Source organism: Somniosus microcephalus, chromosome 1 (assembly GCF_052327205.1).
Source record: "Somniosus microcephalus isolate GS21.2 chromosome 1, FLI_Smic_1.0, whole genome shotgun sequence".
NCBI classification, from domain to species: Eukaryota; Metazoa; Chordata; class Chondrichthyes; order Squaliformes; family Somniosidae; genus Somniosus; species Somniosus microcephalus.
The window spans coordinates 172,174,591-172,189,660 of NC_140987.1; the positions used below are offsets into that span (position 1 = coordinate 172,174,591).

General features: G+C 42.1%; 1 protein-coding gene across 1 annotated transcript in view; it reads left to right on the top strand.

Moving 5' to 3' along the window:
• The window catches only part of fer (fer (fps/fes related) tyrosine kinase), a 334,586-nt gene that overhangs the window by 21,637 nt on the left and 297,879 nt on the right, over positions 1–15,070 (top strand). The window contains exon 5 of the mRNA XM_085987508.1: positions 10,093–10,282. Coding sequence (XP_085843634.1) covers positions 10,093–10,282 — 190 coding nt within the window. The remainder of the gene's footprint in view (positions 1–10,092; positions 10,283–15,070) is intronic.

The window sequence follows — 15,070 nt, forward strand, 5'->3', positions numbered from 1 at the left end:
GAATTGTTCAAATCATTGAGATGATTTGGAATCTTCAGAGAGAGCAACTTAACCCAGTTAGCCCCCTGCAGTTGGAAATATAAGAAAAGAATAAGTCCATATTTAAAGGTTAACTAGAAAATAATTGTCTAGTTTGTATTCATTTTATTTTTATTTTGAGACATATCTACAATATGCATTCTATTACTGTTTATATTCACTTCATCTTTTTCAATGAATTCACTTGTTAAATGCTGAAATAAGCTCTGATATTGTGATGTTCTGCTGATTTTCAAAGCTGAAAAGTCATTGTCGGGGTACAGAAGAGACCCAGTAGATAAAGAAATTTGCAGAAAGGTTTTCTATTCATTATTCTGGGCTCACTATCACAAACTTAACTAGATATTAGGATCAGTGAATATGCTCTTGAGACCGTAAGGAGTTAGGCTATGTGTGTAATCTAAACTGAAGACCACCAGTATCAAATTTTAAAGGGCAGAAAAGAACCAAACATTTAACGCCAGCTGTGGTAGAAATTTCTGCCATTAAACCATGTGACTGTTTTTGTGCTGTCAGGAATATTGTGAGAATTTGAGCACCTGATTGCATAAGTTTTACACAAATAAAAATGAAAAAATGCTGCTAACACTCAGCAGGTCAGGCAGCATCTGTGGAGCGAGGAAGGGAATGACAATGCTTCAGGTGCCTGACCCTTTGTCAGAAACATCAACTCTACCTTCCTCTCCACAGATGCTGCCTAACCTGCTTAGTGTTTCCTGCATTTTCTGTTTTCATTTCAAATTTCCAGCAGCATTTTGTTTTTAGTTTTACACAACCAGTCCATTGATTAAAAAAAAAAGAAACTCGAGCGATCCAATTAGATATGCTTTCTAAATCTAACCACTGGTAGGAAAAACAGAAAAGCAGAGTATTTTTTAAATGGTGAGAGATTGGGAAATGTTGGTGTTCAGAGGGACCTGGGTGTCCTTGTACATGAATCACTGAAAGTTAACATGCCAGTACAGCAAGCAATTAGGAAAGCAAATGGTATGTTGGCCTTTATTACAAGAGGATTTGAGTATAAGAGTAAAGACGTCTTCCTGCAATTATATAGGGCCCTGGTGAGACCACACCTGGAGTATTGTGTACAGTTTTGGTCTCCTTACCTAAGGAAGGATATAATTGTCATAGAGGGAGTGCAACGAAGGTTAACCAGACTGATTCCTGGGATGGGGGAATTGTCCTATGAGGAGAGATTGAGTAGAATGGTGGTGGACCATTAAACAACTAACGGGAGGAGGAGGCTCTGTGAATATCCCCATCCTCAACGATGGTGGAGCCCAGCACGTGAGTGCAAAAGACGAGGCTGAAGCGTTTGCAATCATCTTCAGCCAGAAGTGCCGAGTGGATGATCCATATGAGCCGACCCCTTAGGTCCCCACCATCGCAGAAGCCAGTTTTCAGCCAATTTGTTTCACTCCATGTGAAATCAAGAAACGGCTGAGCGCACTGGATACAGCAAAGGCTATGGGCCCCGACAACATCCCGGCTATCGTGCTGAAGACTTGTGCTCCAAAACTAGCCGTGCCTCTAGCCAAGCTGTTCCAGTACAGCAACAACACTGGTATCTATCCGACCAATGTGGAAAACTGCCCAGGTATGTCCTGTTCACAAAAAGCAGGACAAATCCAACCCAGCCAATTACCACTCCATCAGTCTACTCTCAATCCTCAGCAAAGCGATGGAAGGTGTCATCGAAAGTGCTATCAAGCGGCACTTACTCACCAACAACCTTCTCACTGATGCCCAGTTTGAGTTCCGCCAAGACCACTCGGCTGCCGACCTCATTACAGCCTTGGTCCAAACATGGATAAAGGAGCTGAATTCCAGAGGTGAGGTGAGAGTGACTGCCCTTGACATCAAAGCAGCATTTGACCGAGAGTGGTATCAAGGAGCCCTAGTACATAAGAACATAAGAAATAGGAGCAGGAGTAGGCCAATCGGCCCCTCGAGCCTGCTCCGCCATTCAATAAGATCATGGCTGATCTGATCCTAACCGCCAATCTACTATCACAGAATCATCTCCTGAATCTAACAGAATTAGACACACGAAATAGGAGCAGGATCAGGCTACACGGCCCCTGGGCCCGCTCCGCTACCCACAGGGCCATGACCGATCCGAACCTAGACTCATGTCCAAATTCCTGCCCGCTCCCCGTAACCCTTAATTCCCTTTTACTTCTAGGAAACTGTCTATTTCTGTTTTAAATTTATGTAATGATGTAGCTTCTACAGCTTTTTGGGGCAGCATATTCCATGGACCTACCACCCTCTGAGTGAAGTAGTTCCTCCTCATCTCAGTTTTGAAAGAGCAGCCCCTTATTCTAAGACTATGCCCCCTAGTTCTAGTTTCACCCATCATCGGGAACATCCTCCCCGCATCCACCCGATCCAACCCCTTCACAATCTTATATGTTTCAATAAGATCGCCTCTCATTCTTCTGAACTCCAATGAGTAGAGTCCCAATCTATTCAACCTCTCCTCATATGTCCATCCCTTCATCCCCGGGGTGAACCTTCTTTGTACTGACTCGAGAGCAAGTATGTCCTTTCTTAAGTATGGACACCAAAACTGTACGCAGTATTCCAGGTGCGGTCTCACCAATACCTTCTACAACTGAAGCAATACCTCCCTATTTTTATATTCTATCCCCCTAGCAATGAAAGCCAACATTCCATTGGCCTTCTTAATCACTTGCTGCACCTGCATACTAACCTTTTGAGTTTCGTGCACCAGGACCCCCAGATCCCTTTGTACTTCAGTACTTTCCAGTTTCTTGCCATTAAGATAATAACTTGCTCTACGATTTTTCCTGCCAAAGTGCATAACCTCTCACTTTCCAGTATTGTATTCCATCTGCCAAATCTCTGCCCACTTACTTAGCCTGTCCATGTCCCCTTGCAGGTTTTTTATGTCCTCCTCACTCACTACTTTCCCTCCCATCTTGGTATCATCTGCAAACTTTGATATGTTACACTCGGTCCCCTCCTCCAAATCGTTAATATAGATTGTAAAGAGTTGGGGACCCAGCACTGACCCTTGCAGAACACCACTAGTTACTGATTGCCAGTCTGAGAATGAACCATTTATCCCAACTCTCTGCCTTCTGTTAGATAGCCAATCCTCTATCCATGCCAGAATATTACCCCCAATCCCGTGATTTTTTATCTTAAGCAATAATCTTTTGTGTGGCACCTTATCAAATGCCTTTTGGAAGTCTAAATACACTTCGTCCACTGGTTCCCCTTTAGCCACCCTGTATGTTACTTCCTCAAAGAACTCCAGCAAATTTGTCAAACATGACTTCCCCTTCATAAAACCATGCTGACTTTGTCCTATTAAATTATGATTATCCAAATATCCTGTTACTGTCTCCTTAATAATGGACTCCAAAATTTTACCTACCACAGATGTTAGGCTAACCGGTCTATAGTTTCCAGCCTTCTGTCTACTGCCCTTTTTAAATAAGGGTGTTACATTAGCAGTTTTCCAGTCTGCCGGGACCTTTGCCGAGTCCAGGGAGTTTTGGAAAATTATTACCAATGCATCCACCATCCCTACCACCACTTCCCTCAAGACCCATCAGGTCCAGGTGATTTATCCGCCTTGAGTAAAAGTGAAGTCAATGGGAATCGGCGGTAAAACGCTCCACTAGTTGGAGTCATGCCTAGCACAAAGGACGATAGTTGTGGTGGTTGAAGGTCAATCATCACAGCCCCAGGACATCGCTGCAGGAGTTCTTCAGGGCAGTGTCCTAGGCCGAACCATCTTCAGCTGCTTCATCAATGACCTTCCTGCCAACATAAGGTCAGAAATGGGGATGTTCGCTGATGACCTCGGTGTTCAGCGCCATTCACAACTCCTCAAAATGAAGCAGTCCATGCCCACATGCAACAAGACCTGGTCGATGTTCAGGCTTCGGCTGATAAGTGGCAGGTAACATTCACGCCACAGAAGTGCCAGGCAATGACTGTCTCCAACAAGCAAAGTCTAACTACCTCCTCTTGACATTCAACGGTATTACCTTCACTGAATCCCCACCATCAACATCCTGGGGGGTCACCATTGACCAGAAACTTAACTGGACCAGCCACATAAATACTGTGGCAACATGAGCAGGTCAGAGGCTAGGTATTCTGCGGCGATTGTCTCCCCTCCTGACTCCCCAAAGTCTTTCCACCATCTACAAGGCACAAGCAAGGAGCGTAATGGAATACTCTCCACTTGCCTGGATGAGTGCAGCTCCAACAACACTCAAGAAGCTCGACACCATCCAGGACAAAGCAGCCCGCTTGATTGGTACCCCATCCGCCACCTTAAACATTCACTCCTCCATAACCGGCGTACCGTGGCTGCAGTGTGTATCATCTACAAGAAGCACTGCAGCAACTCTCCATGGCTTCTTCGGCAGCACTTCCCAAACCCGCGACCTCTTCCACCTAGAAGGACAAGGGCAACAGGTGCATGGGAACACCACCACCTCCAAGTTCCCCTCCAAGTCACACACCATCCTGACTTAGAAGTATATCGCTGATCCTTCATCGTTGCTGGGTCAAAATCCTGGAACTCTCTACCTAACAGCACTGTGGGAGTACCTTCACCACATGGACTGCAGCGCTTCAAGAAGGCGGCTCGAGGGCAATTAGGGATGGGCAATAAATGCTGGCCTTGCCAGTGACGCTCATATCCTATAAAAACAAATTAAAATAAAGACTAGACCTATATTCTCTAGAGTTTAGAAGAATGAGAGGTGATCTCATTGAAACATACAAAATTCTTACAGGGCTTGACAGGGTAGATGCCGGGAGGATGTTTTCCCCTGGCTGGGGCGTTTAGAACCAGGGGTCACAGTCTCAGAAGATCAGACATGATCTTATTGAATGGCGGAGCAGGCTCCAAAGGCCAAATGGCCTACTCCTGCTCCTATTTCTTATGTTCTTAAGTTCTATAATGTGCTTTACTGCTATCTTTTTTTTGAAAAAAAGGTTCTGGATTTTAGGGATTCCAGAGTAGAGACCTCCAGTGGCACGGATCAGTACTGTGCTTTTATTTGCCACCCAAACACCAGTAGACGTTGGGGAGTTTCTGCAGGCTTGCTAACTTCTGAACTTTTGGAGTTTCTATCACTTGAGATGCAGAAGAAATTCTCTGAAGGCAGTAAACTGTACAGGTCCTAGCTAGTTGACCAGTGTTATTTTGGCATGATTGGGTAGCACAAAATTACAGTAAATAATAATTCTAATAGGTCTAAGAGCATTAAAAATATAGCCTGAAGGCTTTGTGTCTTAATGCGAGGAGCATTTGTAATAAGGTGGATGAATTGGCTGCGCAAATAGAGGTAAACTAATATGATTTGGTTGGGATTACGGAAACGTGGCTCAAGGATGGCCAAGGCTAGGAACTCAACATCCAGGGGTATTCGATATTCAGGAAAGATAGGCAAAAAGGAAAGGGAGGTGGTGTAGCATTACTGGTTAAAGAAGGAATTAACACAATTGTAAGGAAGGACATTCGCTCTGATGTGGAATCTGCATGGGTAGAATTGAGAAATACCAAGGGGCAGAAAACGTTAGTGGGAGTGGTATATAGACCTCCAAACAGTAAGGCGGAGGTTGGGGATGGCATTAAAACGGAAATTGAAGAAGCGTGCAATAAGGGCACAGCAGTCATCATGGGTGACTTTAATCTACACATAGATTGGGCTAACCAAATTAGTAACAATACTGTGGAGGAGAAATTCCTGGAGTGTTTACGGGATGGTTTCCTGGACCAATATGTCGAGGAATGAACCAGAGATCAGGCCATCTTAGACTGGGTATTATGTAACGAGAAAGGATTAATTAGCAATCTTGTTGTACGAGGCCCCTTGGGTCGGAGCGATCATAATATGATCGAATTCTTCATTAAGATGGAGGGTGAAGTAGTTGACTCAGAGACTAGGGTCCTGAATTTAAATAAAGGAAACTACGATGGTCTGAGGCGCGAGTTGGGTAGGATTGATTGGGGAATGTCACTCAAAGGGTTGACGGTGGATAGGCAATGGCAAACATTCAAAGACCGCATGGATGAGCTACAGAATTTGTTCATCCCAGTTTGGCATAAAAATAAAACAAAAAAGGTGACTCAACCGTGGCTAACGAGGGAAATTAGGGATAGCATAAGATCCAAGGAGAGGACATATAAATTGAAAAAGCAATAATCCTGAGGATTGGGAGCAGTTTAGGATTCAACAAAGGAGGACAAAGGGATTAATTAAGAAGGGGAAAATAGAATGAGAGTAAGCTTGCAGGGAACATAAAAACTGAGTGTAAAAGCTTTTATAGATACGTGAAGAGAATAAGATTGGTGAAGTCAAACATAGGTCCCTTGCAGTCAGAATCAAGGGAATTTATAATGGGGAAGAAAGACATGGCAGACCAACTAAATACATATTTTAGTTCTGTCTTCACAAAGGAGGACACAAATAACCTCCCAGAGATGCCGGGAACATAGGGTCTGATGCAAGGGTGGAACTGAAAGAAATCAGTATTTGTAGGGAAATGGTGTTAGGGAAATTGATGGGACTGAAGGCCGATAAATCCCCAGGGCCTGATAATCTACATCCTAGGGTACTTAAGGAAGTGGCCCTAGAAATAGTAGATGCATTGCTGATCATCTTCCAACATTCGATGGAATCTGGAACAGTACCCATGGATTGGAGGGTAGCTAATGTTACCCCACTATTCAAAAAAGGTGGTAGGGAGAAAACGGGGAATTACAGACCGGCAAGCCTGACCTCGGTAGTGGGGAAAATGCTAGAGTCCATTATAAAAGATGTAATAGCAGAGCACTTGGAAAACAGTGACGGGATCAGACAAAGTCAACATGGATTCACAAAAGGTAAATCGTGCTTGACTAATCTACTGGAATTTTTTGAGGATGTAACTGGTAAAATAGATAAGGGAGAACCAGTGGATGTGGTGTATCTGGACTTTCAGAAGGCCTTCGATAAGGTCCCGCATAAGAGATTAGCGTGTAAAGTTAAGGCACATGTGATTGGGGGGCAAGGTATTGACTTGGATAGAGAAGTGGTTGGCAGACAGAAAGCAAAGAGTTGTAATAAACGGGTCTTTTTCCGAATGGCGGGCAGTGACTAGTGGGGTACCGCAGGGATCGGTCCTTGGACCCCAGCTATTCACAATATATATAAATGATCTGGAAAAGGGAACTAGATGTAGTATCTCCACATTTGCAGACGACACAAAGCTGGGTGGGCGTGTGTGCTGTGAGGAGGATGTCGAGAAACTCCAGGATGATTTGGACATGTTGGGTGATTGGGCAAAAACATGGCAGATGCAATATAACGTGGATAAATGTGAGGTTATCCACTTTGGTGGCAAAAACAGGAAGGCAGATTATTATCTGAACGGCAATAGATTGGGAGAAGGGGAAGTGCAACTCGACCTGGGTGTCCTTGTGCACAAGTCGCTGAAGATAAGCATGCAGGTGCAGCAGGCGGTTAAGAAGGCAAATGGTATGTTGGCCTTCGCAGCGAGAGGGTTTGAGTACAGGGACAAGGATGTCTTGCTGCAGTTGTACAGGTCCTTGGTGAGACCACATCTTGAGTATTGTGTGCAGTTTTGGTCGCCTTATCTGAGGAAGGATGTTCTTGCCATGGAAGGAGTTCAGCGAAGATTCACCAGACTGATACCTGGGATGGCAGGAATGACGTATGAGGAGAGATTGGGTCGATTGGACTTGTACTCGCTGGAGTTTAGAAGAATGAGAGGTGATCTCATTGAAACTTATAAAATTCTAACAGGACTGGACAGACTAGATGCAGGAAGGATGTTCCCGATGGTTGGGGAGTCCAGAACCAGGGGACACAGTCTAAGGATAAAGGGTAAGCCATTTAGGACAGAAATGAGGAATTTCTTTACCCAGAGAGTGGTGAACCTGTGGAACTCTACCACAGAAGGCAGTAGAGGCCAATTCATTAAATATATTCAAGAAGGAGTTGGATATATTTCTTAAGGCTAAAGCGATCAAGGGATATGGGGAGAAAGCAGAGACCGTGTACTGAATTTGGATGATCAGCCATGATAGCATTAAATGGAAGAGCAGATTTGAGGGGCCGAATGGCCTACTCTTGCTCCTATCTTCTATGTTTTTATGTTACAGCATATTGCAATGCTGATTTGATGCATGTTCGATCATTCTTGTGCTTAGTTCTTGATAACTGCACTGATGTAGGGAAGGAAAATTGAATCAAATGTGGTTCTGGAATTTCTAGTTTCCAGATGAGGAGCAGCATTACCAATAATATTTAGAGACCAAAAAGAGAAATAATGACTTGCATTTATATATAACGCCTTTCATGACCTCAGGATGTCCCAAAGCGTTTTACAGCCAATGAAGTACTTTTTTTTTTTTAACGTATAGTCACTGTTGTAATGTCGGAAGATGGGTTTATTCATTCATAAGTTTTCTGATGGCAGAATTACTTTTTAATTATGGCATTTTAGGTGTTGGCCTTGGCTCAGCGCTCTCTTCTGAGTCAGAAGGTCGTGGGTTTTGGCCCCACTCAACAGAGACTTGATTGCATCATCTCGGCAGGAACTTAAGTACAGTAAAGTCAGAAGTATCATATTTTGGATGAGACATTACACAGGTCCTGCGTGCCCTCCTCGATGGACAGAAAGGTCCCATACCACTATTCAAAGAAGAGCAGGGGAATTCTCCCAGTGTCCTGGCCAACATTTTGCCATTATCTCATTACTCTATCTGGATCTTTGTGCAAATTGGCTGCCAATTTTCTCTACATTACAACAGTGACTATATTTCAGAAAGTACTTCATTGGCTGTGAAGCCCTTTGGGGTATGCTGAGAATGTGAAAGGAGCTATATAAATTCATACCCTTCCTTCCTGTCATCTATCTTTTCTTTTGCTTGCTCTTTCTTTTGCTCGCTCTTTTTTTCCAGCTTTCTTTCTTTCTTTCCTCCTCCTCTCTTCCTTCCCTGATCATTTTAACAGCCATTTTGAAATCATGGATGAAATTGAATTTTAACAACAATTTTCTGGTAATCTCTTACTCTATGTAGTTCTAGGAAATATGTTTCCCAATTAACAGACCAGACAAATGACCAGTTACCAGTATTGCTAACTAGCTCTCTCCCTCAGACTTCCTGGCTGTCATAGGAAAGGTGGTGTATGGAGAATCGCAGATGGTAACTCGTACATCATGCTGCTGTTTCAGCTTATTTTTATACTCTTGGTTTTGATCAGTGGGCCTTTCAAATGCTTAAGTGTGCTAAATCTAAGTTGTTTCCTGACTAATGGAGTTCTGTTCTCGTCCTTCATGCTTGTATGTAGCTGATATTTGACTTTTCCTGAAATCTCAAACCTGCACCAGAGTAGAATCATTGAGTGCAGAAGGAGGCTATTCAGCCCATTGTACCTGAGCTAGCTCTTTGAAAGGGCTGTCCAATTAGTCCCATTCCTCTAACCCTTCCCCATAGCCCTGCAAATTATTCTCCTTTAAGTATTTATCCAATTCCCTTTTGAAAGTTATTATTGAATCTGTTTCCACCCTCTTCTCTTAGGCACCACCCTTTAAGGCAGTGCATTCCAGATCATCATAACTTGCTGCATTAAAAAGAAATCTTGTCACCTCTGGTTCTTTTGCCAATTACCTTAAGTCTGTGTCTGCTAGTTACTGGCCCTTCTGCCACTGGAAACTGTTCCTCCTTATTTACTCTATCCAAACCCTTCATGATTTTGAACACCTCCTATTCAATCTCTCCTTAACCTTCTCTGCTCTAAAGAGAATAGCCCCAGCTTCTCTGGTCTCTCCATGTAACTAAAGTCCCACAATTGTCTTTGACTTGCCTGGTTCAGGCTTTAACAATGATCATGGGAAAAAAAGTACACTGACTTCTATTTTTCTTTTGAGCATTAACAACTCTGCATGAATTGTTCTAAGTATAGATCTTTTACTTGTGTGGCTTGTGGTATTTTTTGTACTGAAAATGGTGAAAATATAATGCGTCTAATCAAAATTTCTTTCTACCAGCATTGTTTTATTGCTGAGTCAGAAGCAGGCACTGGAGGAACTGCGGCAGAGTGTGCAGCAGATGAAGTGTACTGAGGCTAAACTCTCTGCACAGAAAGATCTGTTGGATCAAAAGGTCAAAGAGAATGATGGGAAGGAACCACCTCCAGTACTAGCCTACGAAGATGATGCAAGATCTATTACTTCAATGGTAGGCCTAAATACAGTATGGATTATGGCTTACATTCAAATTTAGTGATTGAAACAAGGAATAAACTAAAATAAAATTCTGAGGAAACATCAGAGTTGTAAGTTTCATGATAAACTATCATAGACTCTTAAAGTGCGCTGCCTTTGACTAATAAGATGGCTTCAATTTGTTTGTTCGGTCTGTCAGATGTTCGAGGGCCAGTATATTTCAATAAATTTGAATTGGGTAAGATCCCTACAAGTTAGAAGTGTAGTGTAAATGTGGATTAACTGACTCATCAGATTATTACGTGAAACATAAATGTTGCCATGGAGAAGTGAAAAGCTGCATTATTTGGAAATTGGCTTTCAAAGAGCTGTGGTACCTATTTTTTAAAACTGCATAATTGGAATTGTATTAAATTATGACTATATTATGAATCATTTATGCAGCATGTTAAAGCTTCTAATACAATGTGAACAATAAAATCACTTAGGAAATGATAAACAGAATGCTAATTGTCCATAGAAGTACACATTTCATTTTTCATAGTTTGAATCAGACATCTTTAATAGCTAATTCATTAGTTAGACATTTGAAAAGGAGCAGTGTAATTTGTCAATGTACTTTCAGTTTCCGCCACATACCATGGACTGTGACCCACAATCTGTAAGCCAAATAAGTCACTTTTTGTGGCTTCAAGTTGATACTTCCTTTTTAACTCCCTTCTGCTTTTCTTAAGCTGTGCACCAACATTGCCAAGAAGTAGGTAGAAGGGCATCTTGTTCCTAAGCCACTGCCAAAACTACTCTTGAGCTGTCAGCAGAAAGGTTTGTGAGAACAATCTGACCGTCTGCTCTTTACCCCCTCCCCCATGTGACTTCTCCCTTGTGCTGTGTATTGAAACCCTCCCTCTGTCTACTGCATCAATCTCATTTCTCTGCTTGGCAACAGTTTGCCAAAAGCTATGGGTATGAATAGTTAGAAGTTCAGTACTTGTTGATATTGCATTACTCATTTTCAGAAATTCACTCGGCACACTTAGCATTTTGAATCCCATCTTAGTTACAGCAAACTCTTCTTTTCAAAAATTAGCCTGCAATGTAAAGTGTCTACTTGCTGTTATCATATTCTTATTCAGAAGTACATATTCAAATGTCGTTCAAGTAGAGCACCCTGCTCAAAATTAATGTAAAAGCAAGAAAAAAAGCAAACAAACAGAAATTGCTGGAAACATTCAACAGGCCAGGCAGCACCCGTGGAACGAACATATTGGCTCATGTTTCAGGTTTACACCCTTCATCTTAACTGGAAGATACTACAGATGAACAAAACTTAAAAGGGATACGAACAGAGCAGAGGGGAAGAGTGAAACACAATTAAAATGAGTAATATCAGGGTTCAGAGATAATGGCCCGGGTTTTGCAATGGTAATGGCGGCGAAACTTACAGCATTGGCCATCATTACCACTCTGAAACTGACCGTAATTTCAGGATTTAACGCATGCGCATAAATGGGGAAACCCTGAAGTTGTGGTCAGTCATTCTCTGTGCTGCCACAGGCTGCGCTGTGTAATTTCCCATAGCCAGCAATCCGTGAAATCAGTTGAACTGATAAACTTAAGCTTTTCTGCTGTAATATTGCTGTTAAACACCCCATAACAAGATACGTCTTGTTGAAATAGGTCTAACTAGGATTTTAATGGCACATTGACTGCTGAACAACCGTTCTGGCCCTGAAAAACTAATCTATTTGTGATATGTCAAATTATGACTCAACTTACTACAGGAAACTCTGGTTTAAACGGCACCTAAATATCCGGAATTCTCTGTTAACCGGCAAAATTCATACTCCGAAAACAACACCTCAATAACTGGAAATGTTGCCGAGTCCGAGTCTCCCACGGTGGCCAAGTTAGTCAGTGGGGGTAGTTCTCCAAACTGCTACTACTTGGCTTCTTGGCGCTGTCGGAAGTCCGAACACCTCAATAACAGGAGTCTGACTCTTTGTTAAAAATAGCCTCGGTAGATAACCCTCTCCATCATCTGGAATTTTTAATCAACTGGCACCATCCTGGTCCCGTCAGTGCCAGATACCAAAGAGTTTCCTGTAGATTTTTAAAATATATATATTTTTTAAGTTTCTGATATTTAAGCTTCTACCTTATCCCCATGTGTATATCCCAATATTTATTTTGCTCTCTATCATTTCATTGTAAAAAAATTTAAAAATTAGTGCTTTTTATTTCCTGGTTTGCGGTCTGAGAATTCTTCAGTGTGATTGGCTGCTTAGACAGCTTGATGATATCACTGCTAATGTACGCTGAGGATCCCCTTTTGACAGCGCCACAATCAAATTAAGGTCGAGAAAGCTGAAGTTTTTGCCATGGAGATCGCAAGAGCTTTGTGGGTAGCTTTCTTCAAGGTCAGCAGCGATTGCTGTCACTTCGCCGCTGACTGCAAATTCCGGGCCATTGGTTATAAATGGTTTATGATTACATAGATTACTGTCTTTGTAATTACTCATAGGTATTTATTCTCAAGACATTAATAGAACATGTTGATTAAAAGGGTACTCCAAGATAAGGTTTTATACAGGAAACTTTGTTATCCGGCGGCTAACTGTTCGGAACGCTCGCGCCACCAGCAAAAATCAGGAGCTGTTTGATATACCTATCAATTCATTCCATGAAAAGCGACGAGTTAAGATAGTAACTATAGGTTTTTATTGGCTAAATAACAGAGCCCACCCTCGTGGGTGATCGGTTCCAACAAGGAAGAATACTAGCCAAGCGGTCACCTTTATACCTGGGCAAGCAGGCGGAGCCATGGGCGGAGTCAGCTGAGGTATGCCTAGGTATAACAGCGTGCGTGGCAAGAGGTAACCTTGTGTAGTGATAACAACAGTGTAAACAGTGATAACAACAGTGTAACAATAGTGGACGGTTGTGAACGATAACAGTGGTTTACCACACTGTTTTAGTTAGGTTTTTTTTTCTCGTTGCTTTTTTTCTCAACAGTCAAGCTCTGGAAGGTCTGCGGAAGCTGTTGCTAAGCTACAGAGACCCTTGGACTGTTTAGAAACTGTTACTCAGCAACAGGGTTTGTTGACTGATACGGAGCTCAAAAGCTTACGTATCTTTCAACATTAGCGCTGGAGTGTCCGGTAGTTTTGAGGGAACTGCAACAGCTCGGTCCCGTCAGTGCCGGATAGCACAAAGTTTCCTGTAATGATGTTATTCAAGAACTCGCACAATAGCAACCTAGCGCATCAATTAAAGTTTAAAATGTTTAACCTGTTTTTTAAAAAAAAAAAAAAAAAAAAATTTTTTTTTAAATAAATTAATAAAAATTGTTATCTGTGGGGCCTTACTACTACTCTGGAAGCTATAATAAGGTAACTGCAGAGGCTGATCTTGGAATTTTCCTTTGCACTGAAATGCTGCAGAGCAATTTCCTGTTCCTATTCTTGCTCTATTTGTGTAGCTTACTCTCGTGGCAGCAACCAGGTACTGTAGCATTATTTCAGTCACTGAAAAAATATAAAATGCTGGAACAAGTCAATGTTTTGATATGGTTAAGTCTTCAAGTATAATCAGAGGTTTTCTCACCCCGGGCTATGCAAAGTGGATTAAAGCTGCAGTAAATCACTGACAGTATGGAACAAATTGAGGTATAGGAAAGTGGCAAAAGTCATGTAATTTTGGACTATGCTTCTTCAGGCTGATTTGAAATACTTTCTAGCAGTAAGACTGTATGAAGTAAAATTAATAGAGCATGCTGAATAAATGGAAATGTTTGCACTTTTATGTAGAGTAAATGTAGACTAATTGAAATCTCTGCTTTGAGCAGAAAGATGGCACGAAGTACTCCAGTTAGGTTTAAATTTTATTGAACCCAACGAATACAAAGCCTTCACTGTTGTATGATATTTTTTGGTTTACAATTAGATAATTTATTAGCTTGATTTATCTGCCTACTTGTGAGTGATGAGAAGATTTCTGCTCACATAGCAGAGCTCCAGTCACTATTATACTCAACATGATAAACGTAAAGGGATAATGGTCAAGAGTCCAGAGGGGAAAGGTAGATTGGCCTGGAGGAAGCAGAGGGAGGTAGAGCAGAGTTAAAATTCGTGAGGAGGGGATGGAAAATTGCAAGTTGCTGGAGTGGGGCTAGAGTGCACAGGAAGTTGTTGCATTGTTGGAATCTGTGACACCAAAACAGTAAGTCCTCAAGACTGGAGTTGGGCATGAATGTATGGGCGATGAGTGAGAGTGAAGGAGAAGGGAACAGGAGAATGTGATAGCAATGGGGAGAGAGTGGAGGTGGTTAGCGTAGGAGGGTTATACAGGAGGGGAGGAATGGGGAGAGTGAAGGACATTTTAAAATGTTTTATAAGTGTGTATATATACAATATATTGATTTATATCTTGTGGCCCCCACCTACCCAAATGACAGTCTAAAATGATAAGCTGGGGTTGATTTATCCAGCCATCTGAACACCAATGAAGGTACAGGTCAAATAATTAATACAAAATAAAAGGCTTCTTTCGGCCAGTAGTAAGCATCCCTTCTCTTAGGAAGGTCAGTCCATTTTAATTAATTAGAAAGTAAATGCTCTGGAATTTTCAAGGGATGCTGTTCAGTGTCAACGTGGTTGAAGAAGTCTCAATGATTAGTCTAGACCTCAACTTCAACCATTGGCTCCTTGTGGCAATCCTAGCAAATATACCCCAAGCAAAAAGCTACTTCTACTCAAGGCTCCATGGTCGCCCTGATACCACCTAATACAACAAAGAAAACCAA